This window comes from Saccopteryx bilineata, chromosome 1 (genome assembly GCF_036850765.1).
Source record: "Saccopteryx bilineata isolate mSacBil1 chromosome 1, mSacBil1_pri_phased_curated, whole genome shotgun sequence".
Classification (NCBI taxonomy): domain Eukaryota; kingdom Metazoa; phylum Chordata; class Mammalia; order Chiroptera; family Emballonuridae; genus Saccopteryx; species Saccopteryx bilineata.
The window spans coordinates 167,434,172-167,451,492 of NC_089490.1; the positions used below are offsets into that span (position 1 = coordinate 167,434,172).

Below are 17,321 nucleotides of genomic sequence, written 5' to 3' on the forward strand. Positions count from 1 at the left end.
AATTTCAACAAGGAAGAAATGCTACAGAAGCATGTCTGTCGCATCCACCATATTCCCCGGACTTAGCACCCTCCGACTATCACTTATTTTTGTCCTTACAAAATTTTTTGAAGGGCAAAAAATTCAAAAATGAAGAAGATATCAAACAAGCACTGGTTCAATTTTTTGCATCAAAAGATAAAACATTTTTCAAAAATGGGATATACAATTGCCCTCATGCTGGCAAGAAATCATTAATAATAATGGCAATTATATTATTTAATAAAGTTTATTGACAGTAAGAAAAATTTCTATTTCGTTTTATTCCAAAAACGGACAGAACTTTCCAGTAGATCTTATATAAATGAGAATAATAGTGCCAAGTTAATCTAATTATTGTGGAATTAAATTTTAAAATGCAAGAATCTGCCACAGAACCAGATACACAGTAGTCAATAATGTTACTTATTTTTGTTATATAGCTGCAATTTTCAATTAGTGTGCCGCAGGAATTTTTAAAACATGCAATACCTGACAATTTAGTCAGAAATACTGTGGCTATCTGGTATGACTAAACCAAAATTATAATTTTTTTTTGTCAGATGATCAAAAATTATATTTTTAGGGTGCCACAAAAATTTAGGAATTAGTTTATATGCACTATGAGATGGAAAAGTTTGGCAACTGCTGTTACATATGGTAATATTGAAATCACAATTATCTAGAGATGGAACAAGGATGCTCCGAAACGTTCCATTTTTAGACTACTAGCAATATAAGGACAACGTTTCAGAGCTAACATTAAAATGAATTCGGATTATTTTAACTGACAAATTAAATAGTTTAATAAGTTTTCAATATTTAGTAACATAAAAAATTGTACCTTAAAAACAGAAAAAAAACTGCCCTGGCTGGATAGCTCCATTGATTAGAGCATTGGTCAAAACACAGAGGTTTCTGGTTCGATCCCCTGTCATGGCACATACAGGAACAGATTGATGTTCCTGTCTCTCTCTCTCTCTCTCTCTCTCCCTTTATCTCAGGCTAAAATCAATAAATAAAACAAACAAACAACAACAAAAAAAAAACTCTGTACTATCTAAGGCTGCAGGTTAGACTGGGAAAACAGGGAAGAACTGGACCTCCAAAGCCTAGAGCTAACACAGAAATTCTCAGGAGCCTGTTTTCCTTCTAGAAAATATCCAGAGCAATCTAGAAACATCAGGGAAACTCTATAATATATAAAGTTTAAAGATATCCTAGCAGTGGTCAGCAAACTCATTAGTCAACAGAGCCAAATATCAACAGCACAACGATTGAAATTTCTTTTGAGAGTCAACTTTTTTAAACTTAAGCTATATAGGCAGGTACATTCCTTACTGGGGTAGTGCCCACATGTGGTATTTTGTGGAAGAGCCACACTCAAGGAGCCAAAGAGACGCATGTGGCTCGTGAGCCGCGGTATGCCGACCAGGGGCCTAGGGGATCTTAGGCTGGCCTAAAAATACAGTAAAAGAAACTTCCCTAAACAGCTGAATAAAGAAGAATCCTATATCCCCTTTAATGGAAATCTCAGATTTAAACCTCAGGAGGTCCTAGAGGCCCTCAAAACTTCCCCATGGTGCCAGGAAGGTCTCTGCAGATGACACAACTCCCACTGGCATTAGACACTTCTCCAGAGGAAAACACAGCTGTTCAGATTTCCCATCCCTGGACGGGTTGATCAATGGATAAAGTATCATCCCAGGGTCTCAAAATCACAGGTTCGATCCCCGGTCAGGACATATATAAAAAGCAACCAATGAGTGCACAACTAAATGGAACTAAGTGGAAAAACAAGTTATGCTTCTCTCTCTCTCTACACCTCCCCATCCCCAACCCCTTGCTTTCTCTCTCTCAAATCAATGGGGGGAAAAATTCTCAACCCTGGACAAATACTGATGGTGAGAAATAAGTGTAAAAATAATATTATATTTGAGAAACACTTCAGGAGGGGAGGTGTAAAGCAAAGCAAAAACAATGGAAAGACCTTTGTGAAATTCAACTAAAACTAGATAGTCTATATAAAAGGTCTCTAAAATACACAATAAACTGAGCAGCACTAGAGATGAATACTAGAAAGACATTAGCAATTATTCATGCACACAAAAAAAGAAGCAAACAATATTCACTTTAAATTTTTCATCTGAATACAAAATTTATCCAAAAAGTAGAGTAAAATGTGATCTTTAACACCAGAAAGCTCTTCACTGAAATAAGTCTATATGACAGGTCTATATGACCTGTCAAATAAGTCTATATGACCTTTATTTATAGGTCAAACTACAAGACACTTACCTCCCTTTTCTTAGCTTCATTTGTGCTATACTTGGGGAAGAGGTAGGAAAAGATATTTCCACAGCAGCAGGCAACATGTACCAGGGGCCCTTCTTTTCCTAAACTCAAACCTGATGCCACAGCCAGTACCAACGTGATGGTTTTAATCATTAGAGTCCATTTTCCCAAGTAACCTCTGATGATGAATCCACTCAAAATAGTTTTTATCTACAAAAGAAAGATTAAGGCAGTTTAATTTCCTTTAGAAAACAAAAACACGAGAACTTAACTAACTTAAGGTAGTCTCTAACTTTACTCAGAAAACCACCCTGCAAATTTTGGTGGACTATGAATAATTCACAATTGATCTTTCAAATCTTTAACTAATATGCTACATCTAATAAATTTATATCATGTCCTAACATTATTCCCAAGCAAAGATAGAAGGCAACCCTCTCTCATAAATAAAACTAAAATCTCAGACTCCATTAAAGGGAATACAGACTTTAATAAAAGTATTATAATTACATGACCAGAAAAGAGCAAATTTGAATATTTGTTACAGAAATAGAATATAGTTAGATACATTTTGGACATTCTGTGTCAGAAATAAAGATATGCCTTCTCAGGCATGTAATTATGTGTAATATTTGCCTACATGTCAAGAAGTATGAGTGACAACTGCTTAAATACTGCATGATATTGCTCCTTATTGAAGATCTTAATAGACTTTAAAAATCACAATTTAGGTTTTCTAAAAAGAAATGCACTAGAAAAAGTGGGTAAATTATTTCAAACAAAAATAGAAGGGGGAAAGAAATGAGTTAATATCATGTTCAATCCTAAGTATAATCTCCTTTACTGCTAATAAATAATAAAACCCAAAAGTTTGTGTGATTAACTCACCATGATCAAATATTTATTTTAAAGTATAAAATGGTTATAAATATTATCTTCCAAATTCAAGAATTAACTTATCTAATTAAAATATAGTTATATAAAGAGAATAAATATATTTAAATCAAGTTTATAATTGTAAAACATCAACTAATCCGTCAAATAACTAGGTCATAAGATATTTTTTCAGGTTCTTGGGGTTTAAATAAGTCTTCTGATATTTGTCTGGACATGTAATTAATTAGTGGTGTCAAAAAAAATCAACTTCCACAGTAAATAATTCTTTTTCATATAACAAATCAATTTCCCAGAAAAATAACTGCTTTTTTTCTAGGGACAAAAAAGATAAACATCGTAACAATTACTAAATGTTTAATGATACTAAATAATTCATGGCTTACCTCTGGAATTCCAGAGCCACAGGCATATGGAGCAAATACCTTTACCAGGGAAACAGCAAGAAAGGCAAAACTCAAGGCCCAGAAGATGTACATTATGTAGTTCATGATGTAAGAACCAGGACCCTAAAAAGCAAATACTTCATTAGTATGAATTTAATTTATAAGTGCACCTCTCTCTAATGTAAGCGCTTGCCTCATAAGAAATTTGGGTAAAACTTGTAAAGGCTCCTGGTTTACATCCACAATAATAAAAGCTTTACAAGAACAAAACATTTAAGTAGAATCCAAAAACATATTTGTATATAATCCAAGGAGCCTTAATCTATTTCATGTTTTTCCTAACTTCTTCCTGATCCCTAGTCTTTTTGTCCAGAATCTCAGCTATACTTCAATCTCTAAAATTCAGCTATCACAAAAATTTAAAAACATATACATATATGATAACGTAACTAAAATATCATGTAATAGTCTAACTCTTAACCCTTTGAGTAGTATGAACGTTCATGTACGTCCTCGTGCCTCCTGACCATGCAGAGTACGATTATACACGTACGTCTTTAAAACTGTGTAAGGCAACATTAAAAAAAGGCAAATGTATGTTCTTCTTGTTTGCATAAATTGGTTATCAAACAAACATGATTTTAAGTTAATAAAATTGGAACTGGAATTAATTTCATTTTTTGAAAAAATATTCACTCCTGGGGGTCAGCAAGCATGAAAAAAACTCACTACTCAAAGGGTTAAAAGGTTCATTATAAAGCATCAAAAGTAAAATAATCATTTCAATACTGTAATGCCATAAAGAAAAAATCCCATGTAGCCCCATGTTCATAGCAGCACTGTTCACAGTGGCCAAGACATGGAAACAACCAAAAAGCCCTTCAATAGAAGACTGGATAAAGAAGATGTGGCACATATACACTATGGAATACTACTCAGCCATAAGAAATGATGACATTAGATCATTTATAGCAAAATGGTGGGATCTTGATAACATTATACGGAGTGAAATAAGTAAATCAGAAAAAAACAAGAACTACATGACTCCATACATTGGTGGAACATAAAAACGAGACTAAGAGACATGGACAAGAGTGTGGTGGTTACCAGGGGTGGGGGGAGGGAGGACGCAGGAGGGAGGGAGGGAGAGATTTAGGGGGAGGAGGAGGGGCACAGAGAAAACTAGATAGAGGGTGACAGAGGACAATCTGACTCTAGGCGAGGGGTATGCAACATAATTTGGTGAGAAGATGACCTAGACATGTTTTCTTTGAATATATGTACCCTGAATTATTAATGTCATCCCATTAACATTAATAAAAATTTATTAAAAAAAAAAAAAAGAAAAAATCCATGGATTTCTCCCATATATCTCTAATTAAAATGTTTATTTTACTAAAATTTTTTGAGAATTCATACTTCCCAAATAATCGTGATGCAGAATGTTAAACAGTGTTAATAACCTGACTTTATAATAACTTTGTGTGGATACACAAATCCTGTTGTACTTTTACACTACGAAATACATTTCACACCACAGCCCAGTAGACTCGTATATGACTGTGTAATTAACACAAGAGTTTTTGAACCAATACTTACATTTTACTTGCTGCAAAGTACTCTGATATTTTTCATTCTATTCTATTACATTTCTTTCTTATTTTCCTTTAATGCAGGTTGAAATCATCCAATAAGTGATTAATTCTATAATTAAATGATTTGGAGATTCATTTCACTACACCAATTATTAATTCATCTTGAGACAAAGCAAGACTTACCTCTGCTTGGCCTATGATTAATTCTGCCCATGTTTTCCACTGTGGACATTTATCCCTCTCCTCAAACGTCGTTTCACTAGATCCCCAACAGCACTGTTCATGGTTGTACCACAGTGCGTTAAGGCAAATGCCCTCCTTCAGGTCCGTCATCCAGTCGGCAGCAATGTCTATCAATCCTGCCAAGGCCCCTATAAAAACAAGTTGGAGGTGTTAAAAACTTAAGTTCATTTTGAGAGAGTTAAGAACTATCAAGTTAAAAGGGCCAAGGAAAAAGAGACTCTACAAACAGAGGTCACATAGGGAATATCATGTGATTTTTAAGGTGATCAAATCTTAGTTATCAATAACTTTATATCCCTTTTTAAAAACTATAAATACTTAGTCTTTAAAACTGTTAATCTTTGAAATTGAACTAGTTACATCACTCAAATTAATTGTGACTTTTCAAAAAGGTGTTTAAAACATCTTCAAAAGATATCTTAGCAAAAGGTTCACAAATCTGGTTACTGAAATCAGAGCTTTTATTAGTATGTTTTAATCTAAAACTTAATAGATTTAAAGATAATCTCAATCTCATTAAAATTAATGTCCATTAGAAGTAATTAGTGAAACTCCTAGCATTAATGAATTACTGTGACTTTCATTTTCTTTTCTTAAATAACAAAAGATTAAATATATCAAGATCATTTACTGACAAAATACAAAAAAATACACAAATGTATGCTCAAAATCTAGGTCCTTTTCATCATATAAAAATATCAATGAGGGCCCTGGCTAGTTGGCTCAGTGGTAGAGCATTGGCCCAGCATGTGGAAGTCCCGGGCTCAATTCCTGGCCAGGGCACACAGGAGAAGCACCCATCTGCTTCTCCACCCCTCCCCCTCTTGCTTCTCTCTCTGTGTTCTGCACCACTCCTGCAGCCATGGCTCCATTTAGAGTTGGTCCCAGGGTGCTGAGGATGGCCTCATGCCCACGCCTCAGGTGCTAAAAAATGGCTCTGGTTGCAATGGAGCAAGGGCCCCAGGTGGGCAAAGCATCACTCCCTGGTGGGATTGCTGGGTGGATACCAGTTGGGGCACATGCGGGAGTCTGTCCCTGCCTCTTCTCCTCTCACTAAGATAAAATTTAAAAATATGTATATGTGTGTATGTGTGTGTGTGTGTATATATATTGTATATATATTATATATATAATATATATATAAATGAGTTATGTACACAATGGCCACAAAATTTCTGTACATGTCAATTAGAGATATCAGTACTTCCCCCCATTCTCCACACAAACTTTAATTTTCTTTTGGACATAATCTTCACGATGGAAGCTGAAAGTCATTAAAACAATCTTGAGTGTTTGCTTTCAGTTCTTCAATACAGTACTATTCTTAAAATCTCACACTTAGGGACTTTGTGGTCACTCTAACTAACATGGCAGTTGAAAGTGTAGGCTCTTGAGTTAAACTGCCTGAATCAAAATCTCTGCTTGGCCACTTACCAGCTGTATGACCTTAGTCAAGTTAATTAACCTCTCTACGCTGCAGTCCCCTCATCTGTAAAAAGGTGATAATAATAACACATATCCCATAGGATTGCCATGAGGTGTACAAACATGTAAAGCTTGTAGAGCAGTCCATGACACATAGGAAGCACTCAATAAATATTACCTATTTATTATGAAGTTAACATTAAATGATACTTTATTCATCATCTGGGTCCAAACCAGTTCTTTACAAATACAGAAACTGAGCCCAGAAAGATTTTTTAAAAAATTGGATAAAGCCAAGAGTAGACTCAGAAACCTCCTGCTATTCAGTCTTATATTTAAAAACAGTTTTTGAAGGAAAAAAAAACAAAAATAACAACAAAATGCTTATAAAAATCCAACAGTACCTAGAAAAAATTATGGAAAGGAGAGTGAACTATGTATTGTCCTGTTAACCAGAAAGGATTGCATTAAATCTTTTTTTACCTGATGCCAATCCCGTTAGTGTTACTACTAGCCATCCTGACCACGCATCATACAAACTTTTTGTCATTTCCCATGCTGATTCTTTCTTTTTGCTGTTGATCTGAAATTAGAAATGTTTATGCTTCATTTTTCAAACTATGAGTTGAAGTCACAATTCTAGAATCTAACATTTTCTCAATTATTAAACATAGGACAGTACTTTCTAAAATAAATAATGGAAAAGGTAAAATAAAGGTATTTGATATACTTGTAAACCAGATGACACACTTTTACCCAGAGATCTATATTTTAACAAGAACCTTGTTAAAAGGTTTAACAAGAATTTGAGAGCAAGTGGTCCACAAACCACATCAAGTCTGAGCCAGACTGGTCTAAATGGTATCAAATTTAGCTGGTATATGTCTTTTATATAAACAGAAATATGACATTATATCTTAAAATACCTGTCATTCCCTAATCTTTCTTTGCTCCTAGCAGTTATGTGGATTATTATATTCTTTAAAAGGTCAGTAACAGTACCACGCTCATAAATGCAGTATAGAATAGTCATGAATAAAGGGGCTATAAAATAAATTTATAAGTCTGTAAATATGCAGGTATGAAGAGCTCCAATTCCACTGGTAGGGCCCAGAGGCTCTCTTGTATCACTGTGTAAGACAGAAATGTTCTCTAGGGAATATAGTAGAGAAGGTGAAATCAATAGGATATTAACAGATTTGATTTCCAGATCTCTCTCTATTAGGACACAAGAAGCCAAGTCTTTCTCTCTTATTAAGAATGATCTTGGCCCTGGCCGGTTGGCTCAGCGGTAGAGCGTCAGCCTAGCGTGCGGAGGACCCGGGTTCGATTCGCGGCCAGGGCACACAGGAGAAGCGCCCATTCGCTTCTCCACCCCTCCGCCGCGCCTTCCTCTCTGTCTCTCTCTTCGCCTCCCGCCGCCAAGGCTCCATTGGAGCAAAGATGGCCCGGGCGCTGGGGATGGCTCTGTGGCCTCCACCTCAGGCGCTAGAGTGGCTCTGGTCGCAACATGGCGACCCCCAGGATGGGCAGAGCATCACCCCCTGGTGGGCAGAGCCTCGCCCCTGGTGGGCGTGCCGGGTGGATCCCGGTCGGGCGCATGCGGGAGTCTGTCTGTCTCTCCCTGTTTCCAGCTTCAGAAAAATGCAAAAAAAAAAAAAAAAAAAAAGAATGATCTTAATAACATTATACAGAGTGAAATAAGTAAATCAGAAAAAAACAAGAACTGCCTGATTCCATACACTGGTGGGACATAAAAACAAGACTAAGAGACATGGACAAGAATGTGGGGGTTGGAGGGGGGGGGAAGGAGAGGGGGGGGAGAGGGGGGGAGGAGGGAGAGGGAGAGGGGAGGGGGAGGGGCACAAAGAAAACTAGATAGAAGGTGACGGAGGACAATCTGACTTTGGGTGATGGGTATGCAACATAACTGAATGACAAGATAACCTGGAAATTGTTTTCTTTGAATATATGTACCCTGATTTATTGATGTCACCCTATTAAAATGAATAAAAATTTACTTATTAAAAAAAGCACTTCTAAACCTAAAACCCTAACCTTTTCTGTTTTACTAGGACTGCTGCTTTAACAAGTCATGTTCTAATAACTATATTACTACCAGCATCCAGATAAAGTTAGCTAAGAAAAAGAGGGAAAAAGCAATATTCTCTGCTTAGGACTTCAGTGCTCAACTGTCCCATAGGACAGCTACAGCTGGAAGACATGAGCTGGTCTATATCATATATCTGGTCTATTTTAGTAAATTCGAAGTTGGAGAAGACAATTTTACTCTTCCTATACAATATGTCACCAATCACAGATACTTTCTTTAGAATTGAAGGTGGGCCACTGCTTTCAAAAATAATCATTAAATCCATGTTGCCTTTTCTCAAAAATTACTGTAATGTTTAATAAACTATGATATTAAGTATAAACTTGAAAATCATCTCAATGTTCATCAATATAGTATTGATTAAGTAAACTGCAATACATCTATGTCATAAAAAATTCTGCAGCCATTAAAAAAGAATAGATGCAATGTGACATGGGAAAAAGCAGGCTGGATAAAAGTGTGTGTACTATATGCTACAGTTTATACAAGAAAAATAAGTATATAAACATATATGCTTGTATTTTTTTAAAAGCATAAGACATAACATGTTAAATGTAAATTATTACTTAGGAAAGGAGAAAATAGGTTGGAAGAGACGGGGGTGGGGGTAGGGGACTTTGAAACAAAGTTATTAGTATGCATAACCCTGGTGGGATAAACACTAAGGACAAAAAGTATAAAAAAAGAAAACACTAAAACTTTTCAGTAAACATATTGCTGGTGAGAATGTTGGTAATATTCTGACTCTGTTGTACATGTATAGTGAGGCAAACCAAATAATTACACATGTGATGGTGAGATTTTGGCACAGCTGAAAGGAGATACAGATTAATGAACTAGAGGTTAAAAAAAGGACTGAATTTAAATGAGAAGGCTGCAATAAACTTAGGAAGCTAGCAAGGACCAACTCAGAGGCAGTAAGTATCTCTAGTGCCCAGACCACCTATACACCATTCTTCTCCAAAGGAACCAGAACTTCTTGGAGGAAGGGCTTACTCCAGGTTGGTGCAGGGAATGTGTAAGATAAGCTAAAGAGCATCTTGTTTTTCCAGAACACATCAAAGTCTCCTAAGGATGTGTCAAAGGACACAAGCACCAACCAAAATACGCTCCCACTTGTCAAAATGGAATAACATGGACATCAATAATTATAACAATTGTAATGATTGAAGTACATCAAATATGTCTAAATCCATGAGTATATGAACATACAGAAACAAAAATTAAGCAAGCAAGCAAGCAAAAACCTCATCGTCAACTTTGGGGATGCTAGAGAACCATATGAATTCAAACTTCCTCCCTTTCCTCTACAATGCAAATAACTTGTATGTGGAAGATTCCCTTTATAGAAATATTCAAGCTCATAAGTAAGAGAGGAATAACAATTAGATTACCACCATTTTGCAAAATACTGAATTAGTACTGTATCAGAAATGATATGGTAATCAAAATAATCTGATGTAGGGAGGGCTTCAAGTATAATAAAATGTTTAGGGAGGAAAAAGAATTAGGTAGGTATATGCTTTGACATAGTTTTGTTTTGTTTTTGATTTAATGTTTTAAGAATAACAGTAAGAACATCTACGTGTAAAATTTCCAAGCTTAAAAAATTTTTATGTGTGTGTATATATTATGGAATTATATATATATATATATATATATATGCACAGATGAAAGTATTGCAAACATCTAACTTATCTAACTTATCTAGAAAGAGATGATTGATATGATTAACTAGGACACTTAATATTTCATACATTGTTATATTATTTGAAATGTTTTTAAGGACTGTGGACTACTTTTATAATCAGAAAAAAAGGGGTGTGGTGTGGTTTCCTTTAGTTTCAATTTTCTCTGAAATTTTATGAATGGGGTGTCTTAAGGATAATTTCAATACTACCTCACTTTAAAGCCTTTAAAGCACATTTAAACCCCAACCTGAATATGTTAATGACTCCATAAATGTATATGCTTCTAAGTGCAAATGTATTTACCTAACAATCACATAAGATACAGGATTTAGAGTGTGTCTAATTTAGGTACATTGGATTAAAATAAGTTTTCATACTGTAAGCCATAAACACCCTGAGGGTCCCCAAGACCTTCTTAAGGTATCTTTGAGGTGAAAACTATTTTTATAATAATACTAAAAAACATGATGTGCTTTTGCATTGTGTTAACATTTTAAAAAATAATGTGAAAGCTGTACAAAACTGCTGGCTCCTCAGCAAGAATCAGGGCAGTGGCATTTAAATGGACTGGTAGTCATCATATTCTTCACTGCCATGAAACCCAGTAAAAAACAAGGGCCAGTTTCATTTAAGAATGTCTCTGATGAGCCCTGGCCGGTTGGCTCAACGGTAGAGCGTCGGCCTAGCGTGCGGGGGACCCAGGTTCGATTCCCAGCCAGGGCACATAGGAGAGGTGCCCATTTGCTTCTCCACCCCCCTCTCCTTCCTCTCTGTCTCTCTTTTCCCCTCCCGCAGCCAAGGCTCCATTGGAGCAAAGATGGCCCAGGCGCTGGGGATGGCTCCTTGGCCTCTGCCCCAGGCGCTAGAGTGGCTCTGGTCGCCGCTCTCAGAGGGGCAGAGCATCGCCCCTGGTGGGCGTGCCGGGTGGATCCCGGTCGGGCACATGCGGGAGTCTTTCTAACTGTCTCTCCCCGTTTCCAGCTTCAGAAAAATACAAAAAAAAAAAAAAAAAGAATGTCTAGTAAAATTATCATGCCTTCGTTATTCAGTCTTTTCGATAGTACGTGTGATAACATAAGTGTTTTGTCTCAGGACAAAGTACCTGTGATCTGAGTTGCAAATAAACTGGACACTTACATAGAACACCATTTTCACTCGAAAGAAAAGACATCAAACTATGGTTTTCGTACTTAGGAATTTGACAAATATTTTCTGAACCACAAACCAAGCAAGCCCGTCATTTCAAGTATAATAAATGTGCATTTGTTTCCAATGATAGAATTTGAGCTTTCAAGTAAAAATTAGAATTTTAGAAAACTTGTATCATCACTGTAAAGATAACAGATTTGCACTATTTAAAAGATTTTTCTGAAGAGATGAGTGTTAAACAAATATGGTCTTTTTATATCATGTAATGGGAAGTGTCAACACTTAAAAGAACTGCATAAATCAGTGAATCAAAATGATCAATCATTGCATGATGTTAAAAATCATCCTTTCAAAGTTCAAGGTGAACCAATGAGTTTTAATTTAACATTAGACAGAAAGTTCACTGATGCAGTTTCAGCAAAGCAACTATCCTTTAAAAAACTACTACTTGGCACTCTGGTGCAGTATCAAAGAATATCCTAAATGATCCAAAAGGTTATTAAAATATGCCTCGCTCTTCTAACTGTGAGGTTGGATTTTCTCCATATACTTGAGTTAAAACAACTTATCATAGACTGAATGCAGAAGAAGACTTCAGAAGCCAACAGTCTTTTATTAAACTAGACAATGGTAACATTTATAAAAATGTTAACACAATGTCTATCCCTCACTAAATATTTTCATTTTGGAAAATAAGTTATTTTTCATAAAACTGTGTTTTTATGCTAACACAAAATGGGTTTGTTATTGTTACTTTTAAATGAATTAATATTTTTTAAATTTGTTTTCGTATCTAATTATGATAAATATCAATTAATGTAACCACATACACTAAAGCTCCTTGGGCATCTTCAATAATTGATTACAGTTTAAAAACGATGAGAGACCGAAAAGTTTGAGAATCACTGGATTAGAACACTGATTTCATGTACTGTCTTATTTTTAGTTACATCCTACTAATGTTTCCAGAAAAGGAATCAGGCTGACTTCCAAATCCTGAAACAAATATTGACTGAATTTCATAAGCTGTACTTTTCATAAACAATTTATCATAATTCCAATTTTCAGGTTTAAAATCATGTATACATTAATATGAATTTGTTCAGCAGTTACTTTTATTTACAAGTAAATTGCAGACCCCAATGTTACAAAGGACTTTTTGAAACCTGAAATTTTACTGTAAAAGAGATTCCTTTTTTTTTTTGGATTACATTATACCAGTAAGTCATAAACAACGAGAAAGATCTGTTAGTTGTACTTTTTCATAAAAGCCACTTGTTTGAATAGTGGTTCATGACAACAATCAATATTAATTTCAGAAATACCTCAGAATTTAAAAACCAAGATGAGATAAAAGAGCAAAACACCATAAAACTGTCTCCCCAGAACGTTTCCTCTCTTTGAATAATAATAAGCACTACGAGTTTCCTCTTCTGCTGCAGCTGCAGTGCTGTCAACGCCAGGAATCAGGCTGACTTCCAAATCCTGAACTTGGCTCAATCTTCCCCCAAACTCATGGGCCGGGTTTTCCCTTTCCTTTCTCTTTTTTCTTGCTATACAATTTTTACTTTCAGCTATCTCAAATCCTGGCAGACAAGATATGGGGTATAAATAAACGAAAAAATAATGCTTAAACGTACTTGAATATATAACATATATTTCGGCAGTCTGAGATCACTGGCAGAAATATATTACTAAATGATTTTTTTTTAAATGACTGAAAACACTTACCCGTCTATGCCTTTCTCTGTCTTTACATTTCTCCCGCACCCAGTCAATAGTGTGGAAATCATCATATGTACCAACACCTGGAATTGGTTCATCCAGAAGATCCAGTAAGTGTGTTGAGCTGTTAATGCTGCCTCCATTTGTCACTGTGTAATGAGTTCCTACAGAGCAACAGAGGGACAATGATTTATGTTTTATGAAAAACACCGGTGAACTATGCGACCTTCTTAGAAGTTCACCAGTAAGAGTATCACCAGAAATAATGACAATAAAATGGAGAAAATCATCCAAATTAAGAAAAATTATCCAAAATTTGGAAATAAACAGAGTGATTACACATGTTCTTTCAAACTCATACTAGAGTATCAAAAATAAGCCTGTCTCATAGATTCTAGTGCCAGGCATCTAAGTAACTTCAGACAAATCATCTTTAAACATTAAATATCTTTATGATATATGCTACACCATATAATAAAGACATACAAGTAAAGAAACATTTGAAATTTTTCTAAAGCCCTAAAAACTTAGAAAAGCTGGTACATATTTTCAAATAGCATAAGTGATTACAAATTACGTAGCGGTAATATACATTTTATGCCAAAAATAATCTAGAAGTATGTCATTTTCATGGAAATGTAACTAAGTGATATAGAATATGAAGAGTGGTACTACTCTAATGTTTAAACAAACACTGTAAAGATAAAACACAAGAAACCAGCTTATTTTATTCTATAATCTTTAAGACTTAGTCTGATGGTTTCAAATTACTCATTCGCTTTTATTTACAGATAAACAATCATAAATGTTATGTCACCTCACAAAACTATCACCTGGCAAAGCTGGAAGCTGAACTTTCCCCGATCACTACAAACACTGCCTAGATGACCAAGAGATTATCACACATTAAAGGGGCGGGGCTGAAGGAGGAGGAAGAGTTGCACACAGAGCCACCATGTAATACTAAAAACTAATTTTATTATGGTCAAGATAGAAGCCAGATAAACTACACTGCAGGTTGCACGCTCTCTTTTGTGATCTAAGAGGCAGTACAAGCTAGCATTAATATAGAAAGGGTTAGTATTTTAAACAATATAATCTGAATAGTGTAATAATAAACAAATGTCTATTTACTTCTACCAGATAAAACAGGGCTCTCTTTTATTTCCCTATTTGATATATTTAAATGTTTGCCTTGGAAAGATGTAAAACTTCTAAAAGAAAAATAAGACATTGACTTCAATGTTTTGGCAGAAGTACTTTAGGAATAAATAATTTACCATTCTTGAACGAGGGTTTAAAGGCCCAATCTCTGCAAAGGCCTATGCTCATTCACATAAAATATAATACTAGCATTTCAAGTGCACCAGCTCTTTCTTCCTCATTCTATCTTGACTTTATTCAGTAATTTCCACTTTGTGAAAGCTAACTGAAAGACCTCAAATGTTCTTAGGAGAAAGCAACTGGAGAAATATAATAAGATCATGTACACTATCTTGACAACTTTAAGAATCTCTGACTCTGCTTTCCATATAATATTAAAACTGGTAGTTTAAAAAATGTTTTTGAGGAGAGTATCAAAACCTCTATGAACTGCTGGTATGATGACAACATTTCTGCAGTACTGACCAAAAATGCATAAACTGAATCATTTTTTTAAAATTTATTTATTAATGAGATGTAGTTAAGTTGCTTCACTCTAGCTGCTCACTGGTTGCTTGTCGAATGTGCCTTGACCAGGGAAATTCTACAAAATAAATGGCCTGAATTCTTCAAAAATGTCAGCCATGAGAGACAAAGTTTGACTGAGGAACTGTTCTAGATTAAAGGAAAATTAGATTATTAGATCCTGGACAAGGAAAAAGAAAAGTTTTTTTCTTTCATATTAAAGAATACATTGGACCAACAGGCAAATTTGAAAATAGCCTGTAGCTCCTGATCAATGTCAATTTCCTGATTTTGAAAACTGTACTGTGGCTACATATAAAGGAATGTCTTCTCATAAGGAAATACACACTGACGTATTTAGGAGTAAAGTGTATTATGTCTGCATCTTACTCTTAAATGGTCCAGGAAAAAATAATATGGTGAATACATGTATATATGTATTAGTATATATTATATATTACACAGATAACAGCATATATAACAGCCAAGAGAAACAGTAAGAGACAATATGTGATAAAATGTTAACATTTCAGGAATCTGAGTAAAAGGTACACTATTTTTCAACACCTGTTGAGCCTGAAATTAAAAGAAAAAAATTATTTTTGAGAGCGAGAAAGAGAGAGGAAGGGAGCAAGATGAGAAGCATCAACTCATAGTTGCATCACTTTAGTTGTTCACTGACTGCTTCTCATACGTGCCTTGATGGGAGGGGGCAGCCAAGCCAGTGACCCTTGCTCAAGCCAGTGACCTTTGGGCTCAAGCAAGCGACCTTGGGATCACTGATGATTCTGTGCTCAAGCTCGATAATCCTGCACTCAAGGTGGTAACCTTGGGGTTTTGAACCTGGGAACTCAGCGTTCCAGGTAGATGCTCTATCTACTGCACCATCACTCGTCAGGCAAAATAAAGTATTTTTAAGTGTACTATAAAAACAATATTTTTAAAATGTATACTATGATATATTTTGTAAACTTCAAACTTTCCCCTTATGTGCCCTCATCTAGGTAGAGTTTAGTAGACACGGACTACTGATCTTAATTATTACTCTTCTATGGAAAAAAGAAAGTGCTAAAAACTAAATTCCTGTACTACTTAACATGCATCCAACACAATGTCATCAGCCCCAATGATAGTTTCCAAGTTGTTTGCACCAATATCGATAAATAGCTAATGAAGCATGTATTCCTCTCATAGTCTTAAGAAGTGGATGTAGAAAGGTAGAGACTATTATCATTCTCATTGTTATGGGGGAGTAAAAAGTACAGCATCATAATAAACATTTATATTAGTCATCTGTCTTGCCTTCAGTGACTTCCAAATAATTATTCTGTAGAAACTACTGACATCTACACTATGTACAAGGGTCCTGAGTTAACATGCAGCCTCAGTACTCAATTCAGTTTTTTCACATGCTCTATAAGCCTCAGCCCTTTCCCTAATATTTACTAAATTCCTGACACAGCCAGAAACAATGCGATCCCCTAACAAACAGTCACAAGGTAAGACTTTCCTTAACTGAAGATAACAAGATGCCCCAAGCTGTGTTTCAGTTCCTGAGCCCTAAAGTGGAATGACCCCGGCAATGTCCGCATGAAAACACACTGAGGGGCCCTAAAGCTCACCTCAAGCCCTGAAATGATGATTTACTTCCCTTACCTCACTCTCGACCAATGGTTTCAACCAGAACTCAAACCCCTTAATCATGAAGACATGATTTTACTCTTTATGATCTGTAAACCATTGGGGAGTCGGGTATTTTAGAACAGGAGCTCATCTTGGATTGGCACCAATTCTAAAAAACTAATTCTTTTCTCCACTGAAAACTGCTTGTACATTTCTTTCAGTCTGCGCGTGCGGGCAGATGAACTCTAGTCCAGTTCAGTAACATACATATGCAGTAATTCTAAATATGTGATCACCAGAAATTAAGGACGCACACTGTTTAAACCGGAAGACCCTATAGTTCAATGTTTTGGGGCTTCATGTTGGGTCCACTAGAATTTCTAGAACTGCCATTGCACATTGTAAGGTGGAAGTTAGCCAGAGCAGTTTGTGTCCCCAACCGACTGTGGAAGGTCAGTCTGTCCCCTCATGCCTATGTGCTTCTATTCAACACAGC

General features: G+C 35.6%; 1 protein-coding gene across 7 annotated transcripts in view; it reads right to left on the reverse strand.

The window, feature by feature from the left end:
* CLCN3 (chloride voltage-gated channel 3) overlaps positions 1-17,321 on the reverse strand; it is a 104,198-nt gene that overhangs the window by 24,244 nt on the left and 62,633 nt on the right. For all 7 annotated transcript variants that reach the window (XM_066279272.1, XM_066279254.1, XM_066279262.1 and 4 more), the window contains 5 exons: positions 13,541-13,698; positions 7,340-7,439; positions 5,372-5,559; positions 3,594-3,716; positions 2,317-2,523 (listed from right to left, as the gene is read on the reverse strand). In XM_066279272.1, the coding sequence (XP_066135369.1) occupies positions 2,317-2,523; positions 3,594-3,716; positions 5,372-5,559; positions 7,340-7,439; positions 13,541-13,698 (776 nt within the window). The remainder of the gene's footprint in view (positions 1-2,316; positions 2,524-3,593; positions 3,717-5,371; positions 5,560-7,339; positions 7,440-13,540; positions 13,699-17,321) is intronic.